An 18,896-nucleotide genomic window follows, 5' to 3' on the forward strand; every position below is an offset into this window, starting at 1 on the left:
TATAACCTAGATTTTCAAAATGGAAAAATGGCTGTGATTGACTAAGCCCAAAAGTGATTATTCATAGGTGACAGATCAAGAACAATCTACTAGCACTAAGAATATTGATAACAAAAGAAAATATGTTTATAGAAAATATAATAATAGTTATTTATCATTTGGGTTTACTTTGAGATGAAATGGACCTTCAACCTCAGTATGTTGTCTGCGATGAACTGTTATCCAATTAGAGTATTAAACCATCGTTTCTTAAAAGGTATCTTGAATCTAAACATGCCAATTTAAAGGATAAATCTGAAGAGCATTTTAAGAAAAAATTATTGGAGTTCAAAAATAGTAAACAAGTAATGAACGATTTTGTTACTTCAAGTAAAAAAGCTTTGGAAGCTCATTACCTAGTAAGCCTAAAAGTTCCCAAGACTAGATAGGCTCACACTATTGGAGGAAAGCTTATATTACCAGCAGCTAATGATGTCGTTTTAACATTACTCAACAAAAAAAAAAAAGAAAATGGCTACTGAACTTAATATTCCATTATTAAATGATACAGTAAGTAAACAAATTCGCAAGTGGCAAATTCCATAAAAGAGACACTTATTCAAAAAAATAAAAGCACTGAGTATTTTGGATTACAGTTGGATGAAAGTACTGATATAACGAACTTTGTTCAATTATTAGTTTACATACATTTCGAAGAAGGTAAATGAATTGTTGAAAGTTATTTGAGAATCTCTTCATGATAGAGCAACTTGAAATGAAATTTTCAAAGTAATAGACAATTTTATGTCTGAGAATGATTTTCCTTGGAATAAGTGCATTGCCGTATGCAGTGATTGAGCTCTGGAAACAGGAAAACATTCAGGTGTTATTTCTCAAATTAAGAAAGTCACACCTGAAACTAAATTTACTCACTGCTCCTTTCAGCTTTAGTAGCCAAAACAACTCCCGAAAACCTGAAAATCATTTTGAATCAAGCTGTGAAAATTGTTAATTTTATTAAAATCCGAGCTTTAAATTCAAGAATATTTACGATGCCAAGAGATGGGCTGTGAATATGAAATGCTTTTGTTACATTCTGCAGTAATGTGGTTATTCAGAGGCATTTTTCTTAAAGATTTAAATCATCTTTTTAATTTTCGATTAGAAATTCAAATTTTCTTCTGTGATTCAAAATTTGAATTGCAAAATTGTTTATTTAGGGAATTATGGCTGGCATGTTTAGCATATTTGTATGATATTTTTGGAAAGTTAAATGAATTAAATTTAGGATTACAAGGAAAGTGTTAATTTATTTACCATTAGAGATAAAATAAATGCAATGATAGGAAAAAAACAAAAACTCTAGCTATTTAATCAAAGAATTTGATAATAATATTTTAAGCTTTTTACCACTTTTAGAAAGTTTATCAACCGAAAATAATTTGAAAATAAAAGAATTTGTGTCCGATATTAAAAATCATTGTTTTTTTATTGATAAATAATTTCAGTGCATATTCCTGAGGATTGTGAAAAAGAAAATTGGATTAGAAATCTATTTTGTTCAAATGTACCTGAAATTTTATCTCATGAAGGACAATTTGTAGAAATTTCCTGTGATCAAAATCTAACTGAAGATTTCAGAAATAACATGCTTGTTAACTTTTGACTGAAGCAAAAAAAAAAAAAATTTAAAGGCATTTCAAGTACAGCTATTAAATTTTTATTGTCTTTGTTCACAACTATTTGTGTAAACAAGGATTTTTTCCATGTTATATTTGAAAAATAAATACAGAACAAAATTAAAAGTGGATCCTGATTTACAGTTAAAAGTAACTGAAATAATACCAGACATAAAGAAAACTCTCTTAAACAGGTCTATCTTCTTAAGGCTCACCTCTCTTAAACAGGCCTAAATTTAAAATTTTATAACTTAAATTTTGATACTTAAAATGGTAACCAATTTTTAATGTAATTTTTTATCTATTTAATACAAATAGCCAATAGTTTGTGCAAATGGCAAAAATGTTTTAAATATTTTTATCGAGAAATTTAAAAATAATCATTGTAAAATGTAATGGGGGTACTAAAGTTTTTCAATTTTTGTTTAAATGGTACGTGTTAGTCAAAATGTTGAGAACTGCTGTGCTAGACCATCTGATATCTGAAATGTTACTTTTCAAAACAGACCACTGATTGGTTGAGGTGGAACAAAAATTAAATAGCCCTTCAACAGTTAAGAAAAAAATATATACGTAATATAATAATAATATATAACCATAATTTTCTAAAGTTTTCAGTAAAAAGGTTGTTTACCTGTTGTGTCAGTTACAGGATGGAGTGTTAAGAAATGTTCTTCAACACTAAATTCTGTTTTTTTAATTAATGTATCTTATGCAAACAGAAATTTGCTCCTGATGGCTCACATCAGAAGTACATTCAAGTTTATAGCAAAATGCTTTGCTTTTTTAACTTCATTTAAAGTATTAGTTCTTATATTATCACCCATTAATTTAATTGTTGGTTTTTGAATTTTTTGTCCAAGATAAAGTGGCATCATATATATATATATATATATACTTTTATCTGTTAATGTATATAGACATGACTGGATCAAATTTTGGCTGTCATGTCTGTAAATTAAAAAAAAAAAAAAAAAAAAAAAATTGTCATTATTTCTTTTAAATAATTTGTTACTAGGGCCATGAAAAAGCAAGTTTTGTTCACCCAAAACTTGAATTGTATAAGTTATTTTTTCAGTGACACTGCACCTGTGTTAATTTCACTTTTTAATAAATTTTTGCATTTTGGAATCTGTGGTTCGATTAGTTTTTTATCTTTTTAATATATATGACCAGAAATGTAAATTTTGAAAATGAAATTTACTTTTTCATGAATATCAAATACTCTTAAGTAATGCCAGTCTTTGAAACCGTCTTGGTTACTTAATTTAGTGTTTCTACAGGTCAATGGGTTATTTATGCCGTTGAATATTTTACAGCAGAAATAGAAAACTACATTTTCTTAATATAGTAACCAATATCTCTGAAACTTTTCACCATTTGACAAAATTTAAGTGAAATATATATTAAAAAAAACTCATGTCCACTTTTGTCTTTAAGATACATATTTTTATTTTGATAATGCATATGACATTTTTCAACTAGTTCTTGCACCTTGGTTGGGAATAATATACACAGCCAAAGACCTGGATCGTTAGAAAGGGGCAAATACACATATTTTGGTTGATTCATCTTGCTCGTTCAAAATGATGTTAACCATTGAAACGTATCAGAACCGGAATCTATCGGATCTTTCCTAATTCAAATAGCAACTCTGATGTTGATGGAAATGGAAAACCATTTTTACTGTCTTGAAAATGTGTGAGCTTCCGAAAAAGTTGGTAACTTTTAAATTGCTCTTCTCAAGTCATCCTCCCGTTTTCACTTTTTAACTAAGTTTTGATAACCAGGCAGTTTTCTTATTACTTCTCAGGCCATCTGAGTAAAACCACTAAAAGTTAGAAAAATCTTAAGTTTTATTTGTTTTATATAAAAAAAATATTAAAGAAAACTCAAAATTTTAAGTTTTATAATTACTGTTATGCCAAATTCCATTAAGTATTTATTGACATTAGGTAAACTGAATGTATAGTTAAAACTATGTAAGTATTTTTAAAGTTGAATAAAGAGTAATTATAATTATTATTTAATTCTGAATTTGCTTAAATTCAACTCACCTTATTTTTAATTATTTTTCACAATCACTATATTAGCAAATCAGGACTTATGAATACATATATTGGTATGCCCATACAGCTGATATACTCATGACAGCAACGAAAAATTAATAAACCTGCACTGACCATGAAAGCATATAAATAAACCTAAAATTTTACAAGTTTAAACATGAAAACATTTGGCCAAACAGCAAACAATGTACCTACTACTAGAGTCCCTAGAGTAATATCAGTACAATTTTCACCACCACTTGGTGAGCATAGGCACCATGCATAAAATAAGCTTAAATATACACTCACGTCCAAAATTATGTTTACATGCATAAATTCATGGATTTCTCAGAGACTATGACTTATAATTTAATGAATTTTCGTGGAATCATACAGGTCTTGGTGCTATTGTGTGCCGCACGATCTTGCCCATATGCACGTGTCCATGCTGTTGGTGGCAATATGTGTGTTTTAATAGTATAACGATTTTTATTATGGCATTACAAACGTTTCATTTTTTAGGAGGGGAGGGGATGGGATTTGCTAAATTCTAAACTAGTCTGGGTACTTGAGCTTCCCAGTCGGTTAAATGCTGGATAATCAGGCTTTTACTGTTCCATTGAAAGTCTGTTTAACTCATGCTCAGCCATGTAACAGCTACTATTATTACCAGAAGCAGATGCTTAGGGCCTTGTTTCTCAATCTTTTTAAAGTCAGGGAACACTGTTTTTTTCCTCTGGACCATTAATAATACAGCATACACTTTAAAGCAGGCAATCCTTTTTGAAATCAAGGGTGCAATCGAGGAAAAGGACATTCCTCCCAAAAATAACTTCATTATCGAAGAAGGAGGAAAACAGAATCATGTCATGGGCACATCATGGTCATCCCTGCTTTTAAGTATTACTTAAAATACCGATAGTGATTGATGCAAACATATTTATTTAAAATTATTACTTTATTTTTGGTAAAATGTATTATTTTTTAATGGAATTGTTTTAGTAACTGAAATATTCATCAATTTATATTATATAATTGAAGAATGGCATTGGAAAAGATAGATTTGTTGCAGCCACGAAAGAAATCTAGTAGAATTTTGAAAATACAAAGCGGAATTTATATTTTATTTTGAGTTAACTAAAAACAAACCGATAAATGCAACATTAAAAACAAAGAAATTTTTAGTAGTTTCCTATGCTTGTGCCACAGGGCAATGTAAACCTGATTTAAACTACCAGATCAAAATATATACTATATTTAGAAGGTTATATTATTAACTTGAATCATACTTCTGACTTTTTTGGTCTTTTAATTTTGTGAAATTTTCATACTTTGTTTAGCATTAATCAGCTTAACTTGTAAGAGGTGTGTTGTAAGTAAAATAATATGTCACCTTATTAAAAAAAAAAAAAAAAAAAAAAAAAATCTTGCTATCCTAACCTCTTTGAACCTGATTGTCATATGTGAAGTAAAGTGAAATGTAAAATCCATTTTGGTACTATATTGTATAAACATACATCAGAGGATTTCAGTTTCGAATTTCAGTCTCTCCTCTCCCCTAAAAAAATTCTTAGCATAATATATTTACATGTTAACTTAAAAAAAAAAATAAATAAATAAATAAATAAATAAAAAAATTAAAAAAAGTTTGCATTATTTTTTAAATGTATAATTGTATCAAATTTCTAATTCTCTTATTATTAGCCATTGTCTTTTATTTCTTTATTCATAGATGGTTATCAAGTGGATCATTGTTTTAGTCAGCCATGCCATAAGTACAGTAAATGCGTCTCTCTGCCAGATAGCTATGAATGTGTTTGTACTGCAAGATATACGGGACAAAACTGTGATATAGATTTAGGTAATTCTTGTAAAAAAATTTTTTATTTAACATTTTTTTTAATGAAAAGATTTTCTTCTGAAAAAAAAATGTATATTTTATGCACAACTTTAGTAGTATTTTAATGGAATTCTGTATAGAAAGTAATAAAAATAGTAGAGCAAAAATAATTTTTTTAATTTTTTGCTTATTAATAGAATTGCCAAATCAGTGTGTTTTAAAGGAATTCCTTTTCAACATAAAAAAGGACTTAATTGTGTATGAGAATTCTGTGAGATATGAGGTGTTTTTAAGCTTTTAAAATGTATCATATTTTGACTAACACAGTTTCTCAGAATTCTTTCTCGAGTTTTATTATCTTTTTGGAGTGTTTAATTTCAGCAAACTTTCTCCAGACTTCACTTCAAAGTACTTATATATTAATGTAACTATCCTTATAGTAATGACCACATTTTCAAAATGGGCCTAACTGTGGCAACCATGCATCTAACAACCCTTCCATTTAAATAAAAAGCATCACTGCATTCATATGCATTAGTCTGTTGTATTCTAAGTTTCAGTGGTTTTTCTAAAGAGATCATAATATTTTGTGATTTATTTAAAATAGTTTTTTAAAGTATGCATTTGTGGGATTTGTCTGCAGTGGCAGTAAGAAATTGTAGTAAAATTCATGCTGGAGTACAATATTTTGCTGCTTAAGAAGAGAATAATTGCTGTGCATATATTCTTAAAGTGATCCTGATGAAATTTCCAATTTTCAGGATAAATTAAAATTGATTTGAGCATTAAAAAAATGAATTAAAATGCAAAATATGCATGCATAAAATAAGCTTAAATATAGTATATGATTAGCAGATATTATTCTTTTCTTCTGTAAAAAAACCTGTCAAACTGCACTAAGCTGGTTTTGCTGATGTGTGTATGTACCCTGCTTCATCTCTTTGGAAAATGGAAATTTCTCTAGCTACTGCTGGAATAAGTTCTGGTACTTCATTGATTTATATTTTAAATCATAATTTATGAGAGCAATTGCAGCTTTCTGGTGTTGAAGAAATAATAGGAACTTATTAATAATATCTTTTCTTCTGGCTGCATCTTTCTGTTACATCTTGTGGAAGTAGTGTTACTTCAAGTGATAAAATAATTAACTTGCACGGTAGTGTAATAAAGAAATCAGAGTTGAATTGTTAATGTTTTATTACATTCTGTTTGAGATAAAATGAATATAGTGTCGCGCCAAAACAAAGATGACTGAAATAAGAAATATTATTTAAAATGTTGTTTGTCTATGTTCTTCATTTTTTAATGTAATATATTTATATCTGTAGGATACATGTACGGTAAGACCCCGCTTAACGCTGTTTCGTTTAGCGCTCTTTTATTTCAACCCAAGGATTCCACGAAATCGCTCGCAGCATACGGGGATTCCCCGAAATATTATGCAGCGATAGGTTTCAAATACATATCCGAAAGAGTGTACTTGTATTTCTTGTTTGGTGTGGTATTGTACAGACATATTTTGAAGGGGTAAATGTGGAAGATATCGAAGAAATAATTCAAGAAGCAGCGGCTAGTCTTTCTAATGATGAGCTCAAGGAATTAACTGAACAAGAAGAAAACAAAAATGTTGACAGCAGTGATTCAGAAGAAGAGCAAAAAGAACTTTCGATGGCGTTTGTAAAAAGGAGTTTGTCTACCATAACTGAAATAATGGATCAATTCATTGAAAATGATCCGAATTTTGACAGGAGCTCAAAAGTAAGGCGTGGTGTTAGAGATGCTCTATCCATTTATGAAGAACTTTTAAGAGAACAATGCAAAAGAAAAAGGCAAACAACATTAGATGCTTTTGTCACAAAAAGGCAGAACACTGAAAACGCGGAAGGCTAACTAAATATGACTGGCTTAGAATTTTATTACTTTTTTTAAGAATCTTCGTTTTGTTATTTATATTTTGTTTTTATTTTTGCAAGAAATAATAATGTGGTATTAATTTGGGCTTTAAGAAATAAATGTTTGGTTTTATTTTTATTAAAAAAACATACTTTTTAAATTTAATACCTAACCAATTTCCTAGCCATCTTCCCCTAACCCCAATATTTACATGTAAAGATAGCCTCGTTTAGCACTGTTTCGCATTATGCTCTACTTTGATGGAACGTATCCCCCCCATTAAGCGGGGTCTTACTGTATTGTTTAATAATTTATTTCTGATCATATAAACTTCTTTTTAGGTCCATTATGCAATAGACCCGAATACAATCGCTGCCAAAATGGAGGTGTATGCCAAGAAGATAAAGCTGGTAATTTTACTACTTGTGCTTGCCCACCAAAGTTTACTGGCACACATTGTGAAACTATGATTGACAATGCATTTTGTGACATTATGCCTTGCCGTAATGGTGGAACATGCAACATCAATCAGTACCAAGATAATTATGTCTGCACTTGTCCTCAAGGTATTTGTTTTAAAGTTCTTTTGTAATAATATGATATACTCATACTAATTCAGAAGTCAAACAACAAAAATCAGCATTATGTTTTCAAAATTTTCACAGGACTAGTTTCGATGGTTTTACCGAACCACCATCCTCAGCTGCAAAATCACAAATGAACAAGATAGGAAATAATGATTAGATAAGATAAGAAAGCCTGGACAAGAATAAGCAAGTGGCGCCATCTGTTGGTGAAACCAGAACTAAAACATAATTTCTTTAAAGGCCAAAGGCAAAGATGGATTGGAATCAGCATCGTTAAATAGAACAAAGATTTTTTTGAATGTTAAATGCCTCTAGAAAATCGAGTTCTCCAATGGAAGATGTTTTTTGAATAATTTTGGCAGCAGTAAAATTGAAAGTGTGATTTTCGGACCAATAATGTTGAGCAACAGAAGACTTCTGTGTTTCCTTTTTTCTAACATATGCCTCATGTTCCTTGATGCGAAAAACTAAGAGTTCCTTAAAGCTCTCTTAGTTTGGCCAGTGTAAATTAAACCACACTGGCAAGGAATCCTATAAATACCCCAGGAATTCGTATCCAGAATGGGGTCCTTGAGTATGGAACTCGGAATTTTATTGATGGGAGAATAAACAACCTGAAAGTTAAATTTCTGCAAAATATGTGCAACTTTATAGCTAATTGATGGAAAGAAGGGAATGACAACAGAATTTTTATAATCTCCTAAAACAAGAGTGTGCCTTTTAGTGTGTTGAAATGAGAATTTTTTAACTGCTTGATTAATAATGTTGGGTGAAAAGCCCCTGTCAATAGCTATTGCTTTTAAATAATTTAGTTCTTCATCAAGCGATACTTTGGAGAAGATAATGCATTGCCATATTATATAAATATTATATAAGGCATATAATATGGAACTGACAGTTATCACATTTGCATTATACAAGACATTTCATATATCTGTGTAACTTATATTTTGCTTAGTAAGTAATATGGTGGTGGAACTCCTTTTGAAATAAACATAACTGTGCATATAATATTTATGACTTTCAAATTTTATAAGCTAAAACTCTTTGAATTCCATTCGAGTTATGTCGTTTTCATCTGGGAGTCTGTTCATATTTTATTTTGCATTTTAATAGCATGATCAAAGGAAGTACACCTGAAATGATGATAAAGAATATTACTTCACAGTTAAAATGTAGAAACAGTCTTGGATAGTATTTATTTTAAATGCAAAAAATTTATGTTGTTGAATCATTTTGAAACTATTCTTAGAGATATATTTTTTTAATAGAACTGGAAGAAGAATTATCTACATATCATAATTCAAATTAATTTGGATGAAACCATTTTGAATAACCCAATATTTTTGCAGTTGAAGTTAGAAAAAATCAATGATCGTGTTTCAAATCCTTTTTGAAGAATGGAATGTGCATTGTTTCCTACATTTCTTCGTAGTCACTTTATTTATGTCAACAAATTGGTGTCCCTGTAGATTGTTGGACCCTGAATAAGTAAAAATTTGAAGATGTAAAATCAGATCTGTATAATGGATCAGAATCTACTATCCAGCACAGTTTGCTAATCATGTAAATTGTTGATGAAACTAGATTGTGCGTTATCATGGTAAATGTGGATAATGTTCAGCTGTTGGTTGGTGTCTTTTTCCACATAAATTCTCAAAGCTTTTTAAATGTTTGAATGTACTTCTTTCTGGTCACTATGCAGCAGTATGGTCATATTCCAAAAATACTGAGAATGATGTTCCTCCTCATCCTAAAAGTAGCCATCATGAACTCTTTTAGTGACCTTTTAAATATTTTTGGGCCTTGCAAAGTAAGAGTAATACCATTCCTTAGATTGATTCTTCATCTTTGGATTATAAAGGTACCCCCATTTTTTAGCTTACATGACAAAATTGGAAGATACACATCTTCACTGTCTCCAAAAGCTTCCAGTAGATTAGGATAAATGACTGCACTTTTCTCTTTCATGTCAGTTGTCAATGATTGAGGCACTCATCTATGCATATAAAGAAGAATGTCTGTGTGTTTGTCTGTCTGTTTGTTTGTTTGCAATTAACTCGGTCACTGCTCTAGCTATCATCACCGAACATTCTACAATTCGTTTTTGGTCCTGAGAAAGGTCGACGTCCACTTTTTTCCAAAAGCAAATAGCTAAAATCAGAGATATTAATTAGAAACTCTGAAAACTCTAATTTTCGCTCTCATTTTTCCTAATGGAAACAGTCTCGCATGCTGGAGATAAAAATCTGCTTTATTTCGATAAGTGTTGCCACTGCTCGCTTTCAAATCATATAGTTTATTAATAAAAATTTTGATGTTTTACAATGAAATAAAAATAGCATTATCAAAAGTTAAATAAATTATTTCCGATTCCAAAAATTCATTGGAAGCTATTTCAACTATTCCCATCTTCATACGACTTTAATCAGCCGAGGTGTTAATTAAAAACTGTTGAAAACTCTAATTTTCATACTCATTTTTCCAAGTGGCAAGTCTCCTGCATTGAAGATAAATATGCTTTATTTTGAAAAGTGTTGCTATTGCTCACTTTCAAATCATAGAGTCTGTTAATAAAAAATTATTAAGTTTTACGAAATCTATATGTATATAGAAGAATGTCTGTTTGTTGCCGTTATTGATTTCTGATCAATTATGGTAAAGGTTTTGCCACATTTAATCAGCTAAAATTGAATATATTTGAAATATTGGATGGAACTCAAGCTTTTATGACCATTTGATGAGAAAGACAAAAATCATTAAAAACTGTATGTAATTGTTGCTGATATAATGAGAGAGAATTAGTTTATTTTTTTGTCAAAATTTTTTATGTCAGGTCCATATTGCATCAGACTGAAAAATGTATGACTATGAATCTTATTTTTTTTATTGTTATTAGAGATGAATTACAGCAGTATCATTCTCTCTATTAGATACATTACTCTCAATCTAACTTAACTGGCATTGGGTACTTCTGCTAGTTTTATAATAAACTAAGTTTTCCACCATCTTCTGTGTGAACACAGTTTCAAAGCTTATAGATTGTGTGGCATGAATCGACTGTCATTTTTTTAAGAGTAGTGTCACTAGTTCCATTGATTTGTCTTCATTGCTAATTTCTTCATCCTATCTGTGTATCTAATTCTTATCTGTCATGTCATCTCTGGAAACATTCTATTTTTTTCTGTATATGTTGAAGAAGCCTGAATTTTTCTTTTGTCAAGGACTGAATATCTGACATGCTGTTTATACTTCATGCCAGCTATTTACTTACAATAAGAAAATTATTATATGCCTATATAAAGGAAGAACTGCTATAATAATATGTTGAATTCCCCCCCCCCCTTTTATCTTATTGATGTGTGTGAATGCCATTTACACATATTGTGTTCTGATTTTATAAATTTCATATTTTTATGAAAATTCTTAATGTAAAAGTATTTTTATGTCATATCCATAGATTTATGCAAGATTATACTTACTTCATCATATTTTGTTTAACTGTCTTCCCTTATATCACATATTCTCTTCATTTTAGGTTTTGCAGGTGTGGACTGCGAGTTAAATATTGATGAGTGTCAGTCTTCACCTTGCCAGAATAATGGTTCTTGTACTGATGAAATAAATTCTTATTCATGTGATTGTGCTGGTACTGGTAAGTTAAAATAACATGTTTGATAATTTTTTCAAATAAATTATGATTGTTTGTCATGCGAAATTTATATGTATAAAGACAAAATTAGTACAATTGAATAATAATTTATTCAATTAATTAACTGTACATTTTGTTAATTTCTTTAATATGAAAATGAGTAGAATTTTCCCTACTAGTGCATGTTAATGACTATATTCATACAATGCATGCACTTATTAATATATCAAATTTTAATTGGAAATCATTTAAAGATATTTTAAATTAATGTTGCTGGTCTTCAATATTGTGTAATATTAAATAAATTTGCTAGAGTTCCCTTTCTCTTAGTCAAAGCTTGGATTTGAAGTTGCTTTAGAGTGAGGAAAATAATACATAAAAATTTTTAAAACCATATGTGAAAAAAATATTTTAACTTACAATAGTAATTTTTTTGTGTAGATTGAAAATTAGTCAATATCCTTGCAAGGATATTTTGTCATGAATATCTGCAAAACGTGTCTAGTTATCTGGTGTAGTGTTTTGTGAACTTGGTTTGCCACATTTGTTTTTCATGATTTTCAACTAATACAGCAAAAATTTTGTGTCAGTATATCTTTGTTTCTTTGAACTTTTCTTTCAATATACTGTCATGAGAATTGGTACTTTTATTTAATTGTTACTGAACATTATTTTATAAATTTTAATGGTCTGAGTTGCCATTTTATGGCATTAGGTCAATCATATAATGGCTGTAGTCTGCATACATGTATGCTTTAGTTTCGTTGTTCTGTTACAGCTGAAAGTGTTTTATTATTTTGAACACTTCCTTTAAATTTTGTTTTAAAACTATTCAAATTTGTATTTGAATGAAACAATTTTAATTATTGCCCAAATGCAATATGAAAGGCACAGTTGTATTTTACAATGGTATAAAAATTCTCTTGGTTGAATTTCAGCATTTTCATTTGTACAAATTTTTTAACACTTTGTGGAACCAAAATGTTAAATTTTGTTATTTTATTTTCAAAAAAATTATTGGTTTATTTTCGGAGTGGCAAGGCTTATATATATTAGGCCTAACTTTCTCTTTCTTTTTTTATTTATTTATTTATTTTTGGTGTGTCTGTGTGTGTGTGTGGCCATGATCGATGTGCTTGATAGTTATGAAAAAATTGTGCTGGATGCCTTAGATAGTAATCTCAGTATCAGCATACATGCTGTTGCCTCTGCCTTAAGAGTGCCTCATTGTATTGTACAGCATGTTTTAAATACGAAGTCCTTACATGCCTTTCATTTGCAAAGGATTCAGTTACTGCTTTCCAATGATTATCTTGCCTGTATGTGTTTAGCACAGTAATATCTGCAACAAAGTGTTTGAGATGTGAATTTCCGAGCTTAAACCCACACAGTGTGCAACACCACACACATAACATCATTTTGCAGCAAATGTACGGGTAGGTTTGGTCAGCGATTGCTTTATTCGGCCATATCTGTTGCTATCCAGCATGACCACCACAAATTATTGGATCTTTTTGGAGCAGACTCTTTCCAGCTTACTTGATGATGTTCCAGCAAATGTAAGGTGCAACATGTGGTTCCAGCATGATGGGGCACCTCCTGATTGTGGACTGGCTGTTTGTAGGCATTTGAACAGGTCATTCACATATCAATGGATTGGGCATTGTGAACAAGTTTCCTGGCCCCCATACTCACCTGGTGTATCAAGCCTTGATCTTTTTCTTTGGGAAGCCTTCAAAGCTATTGTGTATCATGAGTGTAGATTCTGAAATGGATCTTGGGGCAAGACTCATCTACACTGCTGCTACAATCAAAGAAACTACCCAGTGTGTTCGACCATTTCCAGAAATCAGTATTTCATCAGTATCGAGCATGCTTGTTGTCTGATGGTGCAAACTTCAAGCATTTGTTGTAACCTTACAGCTGTATTCAACTCTTATGTCATTTATACTCATGATATCCAATAAATGTTTTAAATTAATCACTCTCTTATGTTCTTTCCAATCTTCTACTTCTGCTGTCGCTTATCCCTAATGCTTCCGGTCATGGGGTGCTACGCAATTCTCAATCCTTATGATGTGCCCTATCTCCCCTAAAAGTTTGTCACTGTATTTTTGAGGTACCTTATAATACATGCATCTTGAAATAGGTCCAAGAAATTAAAGCAATATATTAAAATTTGGTACATAAATCCTGGTATAAAGTACCAGAGGCATTTTGTAATTAAAAGGAAGAAAAGACCTCTTCTTTCATGGATGTTTTGGGAAGTTTCTGCTTTAGTCAAACCGTGTGCTAATAAGAGAGTTAAAAATATTATTTCACTTTGCAACTCTTAGCAGACTTCATTCTTGCTTTATGGTTTACCTTAACTATGTAAGTCATTTTTATACCAACTCAGTTTTGAAACTTATGCTTCCTCAAAACATTCCTTATTAATTATCAGTTTTGAACACTTGATTTTTTTATTTCAGTTGTAAGACCTAGTTTTACTCTGTCACCCCTACCCCCCCAAAAAAATAGTTGGATTTTTCATTACCAACCATATTTTCTTTATGTGAAGTATAAATGCGTGTCCATCTAGCGTTACTTTCCAAAAATCAAATTTTAAAACATTTTAAAAGTATTCTAAACCATGTGAATTTTTTAATTTATTATATTCCATTGATTCCTTGTAAATCAATACTTTGCTTCAAGAATCTTTTTCTAGACTGCTTTCAGTCATGCATGACTCCTTACATAAACTTTTGAATTGAAATGAACATTTTGGTTTTGTTGTCTAAAATATTTGATTTAAACATTAGAATTTTAAAATATTGTTTGATCTGCAATAAGCTTCCACAACTTTCCTTTTCGAATATCAGAATAATTCTAGTCATAATTTTATTTTTTTAGAAGGATGAAATGAAATAATAATATAAATATTCAGTAAATCTACAGTTTTACACTTTAATTGCTTACAAACTAGAAAATAATATAAATCTCTAAGTTAGTACATGTCTCATACACCAAAACTATTGCACCTACATTTCATGTTTTTTGTTGCACAGTATCTTAAATATATTTTGGTGCAGTTTATTTTCCTATGGTGTAGGAAATTCTGTTCTCTAACCGAATTTTCCTGTTGATTTCATTTTGGATTGAAAAGATGATTTAGGGCAAAATTAAACTATCGTTTCTATTGAAATTTCTTACAATTTCCTTATTTTTTAGGTTTTCATGAGCTAGTTTAAACTAACAATTTTGTTCTTTCATCAGATTCCTTTTAATTTAACTGAAATTTAAGTTCAGAAAAAGCTGACACATATTGTTTAAATGATCATACATGTCATTCATGTTCTGTGATTCTACTGTTCTTCTTTTTAACTCTGTAATGTAATACGCTTTCTCTTAATTGCTAGAAAATAATCTGTTGTTTTACTAGACATGTACTTCATAAATGTATAGCATATATGTTTTATAAATAATAAGAATGCAGAATTGAATTGCTTTTTTTAAACTTATTTTCAGTGTTTTTTGTTTTATGTGTCACATTATGTACATGTACTTAAATTATATTTGAAATTTACTAACTTGTATACTTATCAGGTTACCGAGGTCCAAATTGTGAAGAAAATATTAATGAATGTGAAGAAAACAATCCTTGTTATACTGGTAGTCGCTGTTTTGATCGTTATGGTGACTACATCTGTGATTGTCCACCGGGATTTGGAGGGAAGAACTGTGATCAAGAAGTCAATGAATGTGATTCCAATCCTTGTCAGAACATGGGGACATGCATTGACAATGTTAATGGCTACCTATGCCATTGCATAACTGGTTTTGCTGGCATCAATTGTGAAGAGAATATTGATGAGTGCAGTGGGATTGCATGTCCAGCCAATAGCCATTGTATGGATGGTATCAATTCATATTCATGTGTTTGTAATCCTGGATATTCAGGTTAGTGTAATTCTTCAGAATTTTTTTTCATTTGTGTTACTTTTTATGGCATCATTTGAGTTCAGATTGAAGGGTGTGTGACTGTTTTGAAGTAATTTTGCTACAGGGAATAGCTAAACAGAAAGAAAATTAGCAAGTTTTAATATCAGTCATTAAAGGTCTAAATTTATCAAAAGAAAAAATAATTATATTTGTCTAAAATCGAATATTTTATGTAAAAAAAAAATGGTTTTACATTCAATGGAGTAGCAAGCATAACTTACACCTGGGGCAAAATACCTTTTTGATACATTGATACACAGTGATATGATAAAAATCTTGTTTGGAAACAATTTGGCACCACTCTGCGAGCAGCACCTATGGCATGTTTTATAAATAATAAGAATGCAGAATTGAATTGCTTTTTTTTTAAAACTTATTTTCAGTGTTTTTTTTTATGTGTCGCAATATGTACGTGTACTTAAATTATATTTGAAATTTGCTAACGTGTATATTTATCAGATTACTGAGGTCCAAATTGTGAAGAAAATATTAATAAATGTGAAGAAAACAATCCTTTTATACTGATAGTCACTGTACACCCCCTTGCCCCCCTCGCTATGCCACTGTTTACATTAAACTGCTTAAATTTCATTTTGTAAAGTATTTAAATGAATTATTTGACACAGATAAATACATTTTACATAATTATATAAGCTTTTCTGAGAATTAAAGATAATTATGTACGTCAACCTATGTGGATGTAGTTAGGCTTTCCATAGGCTATATTTTTGTGATTGCTGTGTTGATTGTTCCAAACTGTGTTGAAGAACATACATTGCTTCAAATTTTTACAAAGTCAGAATTTTAACCACTTCTACCGTACATTCTGCACCAGACTAGTGAAAAAAACTTATTTTTATTGTTTTTATGAAAATGCAATGCCAAAATAAAAAGTAGCTAATAAAACCTTTTCAGAATTATAGAATAAAATAGGCAAGCAGTACTTATTCATACTTATAATCATGTATGAGAATTGTAAAAGAAAAGAAATTTGTAATAAATGATTAAATGAATAAAAGAGCCTTGCTTTTAATTCAAATAAAAACTGTCTTTTTTTTTCCTGCATGTTAAAATTTAATGAGTTTGATTTTGATAGCTTTTTTGTGTTTGAAAATGTAAATAAATTTTTAATTCCTTTTATTTGCTTTTCATCATTGCATCATCATCTTTAGTTTTTAATATTGTATGTGAAATGTAGGAAGGAGTCTGACAGAACTGACATTATTATTTTATAGCTCAAATTTAAAACGTTTCCATTTGCTCCTAATTTATTCTCTGTGCTCTGTTAAGATGAAGATTTCTTAGAAATCAATTCATAATTTGATTTTTAAATATATTTGCCAAGTATGTGTATTGAAATTTTCACAGTTTTCATCATAGCTTCGAACTGCTTTTGTTTTTATAATAAGCTGCTCTTGGAAGTAAATCATACGAATAATGCTTTAACTTACTTTAAAAAAAAAAATTTTTTTTAAAAACTGTTTTAGAAGTTTGGACCAGAAAGAAACACTTTGTAGTCATATTGTTCATGCTATCTTATTTTTAAAAATGACAACTTTAAATCTACTATGGTCATTTGAAATGTAGTTATGAATGGAATCCATGTTAGAATGTCGCTGTGCATTCTTCTTCCCCCCCCATGAAATTTCTTATCATTTTATATTATGCTTAACGACATTTGAGTTTTTATTAAATAATGCTTTATTTTTGCCCACATGCATTCATATAGTCAGAGAATATATTTTTAAGCAAAGTACAGTTGCATAAAAATTAATTTATTTTGTTTAATCGAGTAATTAAAAAGTACAAAAACAGTAAAATCCGCTCAAGATGTTCTCAGTTAAGATATGGAGTTTGTGATTAAGGTAAACTTAATTTACTGCTTAGTCTCACATACAGGTTTAATCTTTCAGGTGCTGTTCCTCATTGTCAAGAAATTGATGAATGTGCTGGGAGTCCCTGCCTTAATAATGGAACATGTGAAGATCAGCTGAATGGGTTTTTATGTAACTGCAAAAAGGGATTTCTTGGAAAACACTGTGAAATCAATATTGATGAATGTGAATCAAACCCATGTCGGAATGGTGCCACGTAAATATTTGTTTTCTTTATGAAAAATTTTTGTAATTTTTATGTTTAGAATTTTTGCTATTAAATATTAGGTCATTTATTAAATCCCAAGTAAATAATACTTTATTTTTGTGCAGATGCATTGATGGAGCTGGGCAATATATTTGCGAGTGTGTGATTGGCTACACTGGGACCAATTGTGAAATAGATATTAATGATTGTGAACCAAATCCTTGTAAAAATAATGCTAAGTGCACAGATTTGGTAAGAAAAATTATAGTTATTTTAGATATTTAGAATTTACTAATTTCTTCACAATGAATCTTTCTTTTCTTTTTTAATGTATACTACTGCTTAAGGGCAGATCTCAATTTGCAAGGTAGTATAACGTAGGGTTGGAGCCTAAGCAGAATAAAATTGTATTGTCACACTGTACATACGATAGAATAAATTACATTTATTATTAAGAAAAATACAGAAGTTTTGAAACATCCAACAGAAAAAAAAAAAAAATACTTTTTTGATGCTATTTATGCATCTGAACGGCAGCAGAAACCTTTGAGAAAGGTGTAAGTACGGAATTTGTCTACCATGGGTTGCAATGCAACTTTCCACTAATCATACATATTTTTCACAACATTATCCAGCAGCTTTATGGGGCAATTGGTCCCATTTATCTATCATCGCTCAGATGAGGATGTTCTTGTTCATTGGGAGATATTTTTGACAAATTTTCATTGCGATTTAAATCTAGAAATTATGCTGGCCATAAAAGGCATGGAATATTTTTGCTGTCTGATCAATCCTGAACAATGAGTGTTCAGTGGCATGGTGCATTGTAGTCATACAAAGAGATTTGTCACTGAAAGTACCACGAAAGAGGTGAATATGAGGCTACTGAACTTCGATGTATTGTTAGCCAGTCATAGTTTCAAATGTAATCATATGTAGGGACATGCGGCCAGTGAACATGATGCCAAGCCATACCATGGTACTCAGATATCAGTTCATTTCCTGGATATTTTCTGGACAATAAGTGATATCACTAGCATGCCAGATCAGTTGCCGTCTACAATCCAATGCCAGACTGACCCTCTCTCATCTGAAAATAGCACAAAAGCCCAGTCTTGTTCAATCCAGCTGTGATGCTCTTGACACCATTGCAGA

General features: G+C 30.2%; 1 protein-coding gene across 3 annotated transcripts in view; it reads left to right on the forward strand.

Moving 5' to 3' along the window:
- The window catches only part of crb (cell polarity complex component crumbs), a 186,523-nt gene that overhangs the window by 107,231 nt on the left and 60,396 nt on the right, over window positions 1-18,896 (forward strand). For all 3 annotated transcript variants that reach the window (XM_085814416.1, XM_085814412.1, XM_085814410.1), the window contains 6 exons: window positions 5,439-5,567; window positions 7,781-8,005; window positions 11,565-11,681; window positions 15,264-15,617; window positions 17,573-17,750; window positions 17,867-17,993. In XM_085814416.1, the coding sequence (XP_085670542.1) occupies window positions 5,439-5,567; window positions 7,781-8,005; window positions 11,565-11,681; window positions 15,264-15,617; window positions 17,573-17,750; window positions 17,867-17,993 (1,130 nt within the window). The remainder of the gene's footprint in view (window positions 1-5,438; window positions 5,568-7,780; window positions 8,006-11,564; window positions 11,682-15,263; window positions 15,618-17,572; window positions 17,751-17,866; window positions 17,994-18,896) is intronic.

This window comes from Stegodyphus dumicola, chromosome 1 (genome assembly GCF_044657685.1).
Source record: "Stegodyphus dumicola isolate Sdum_Otavi_A_Nest chromosome 1, ASM4465768v1".
Taxonomy (NCBI): domain Eukaryota; kingdom Metazoa; phylum Arthropoda; class Arachnida; order Araneae; family Eresidae; genus Stegodyphus; species Stegodyphus dumicola.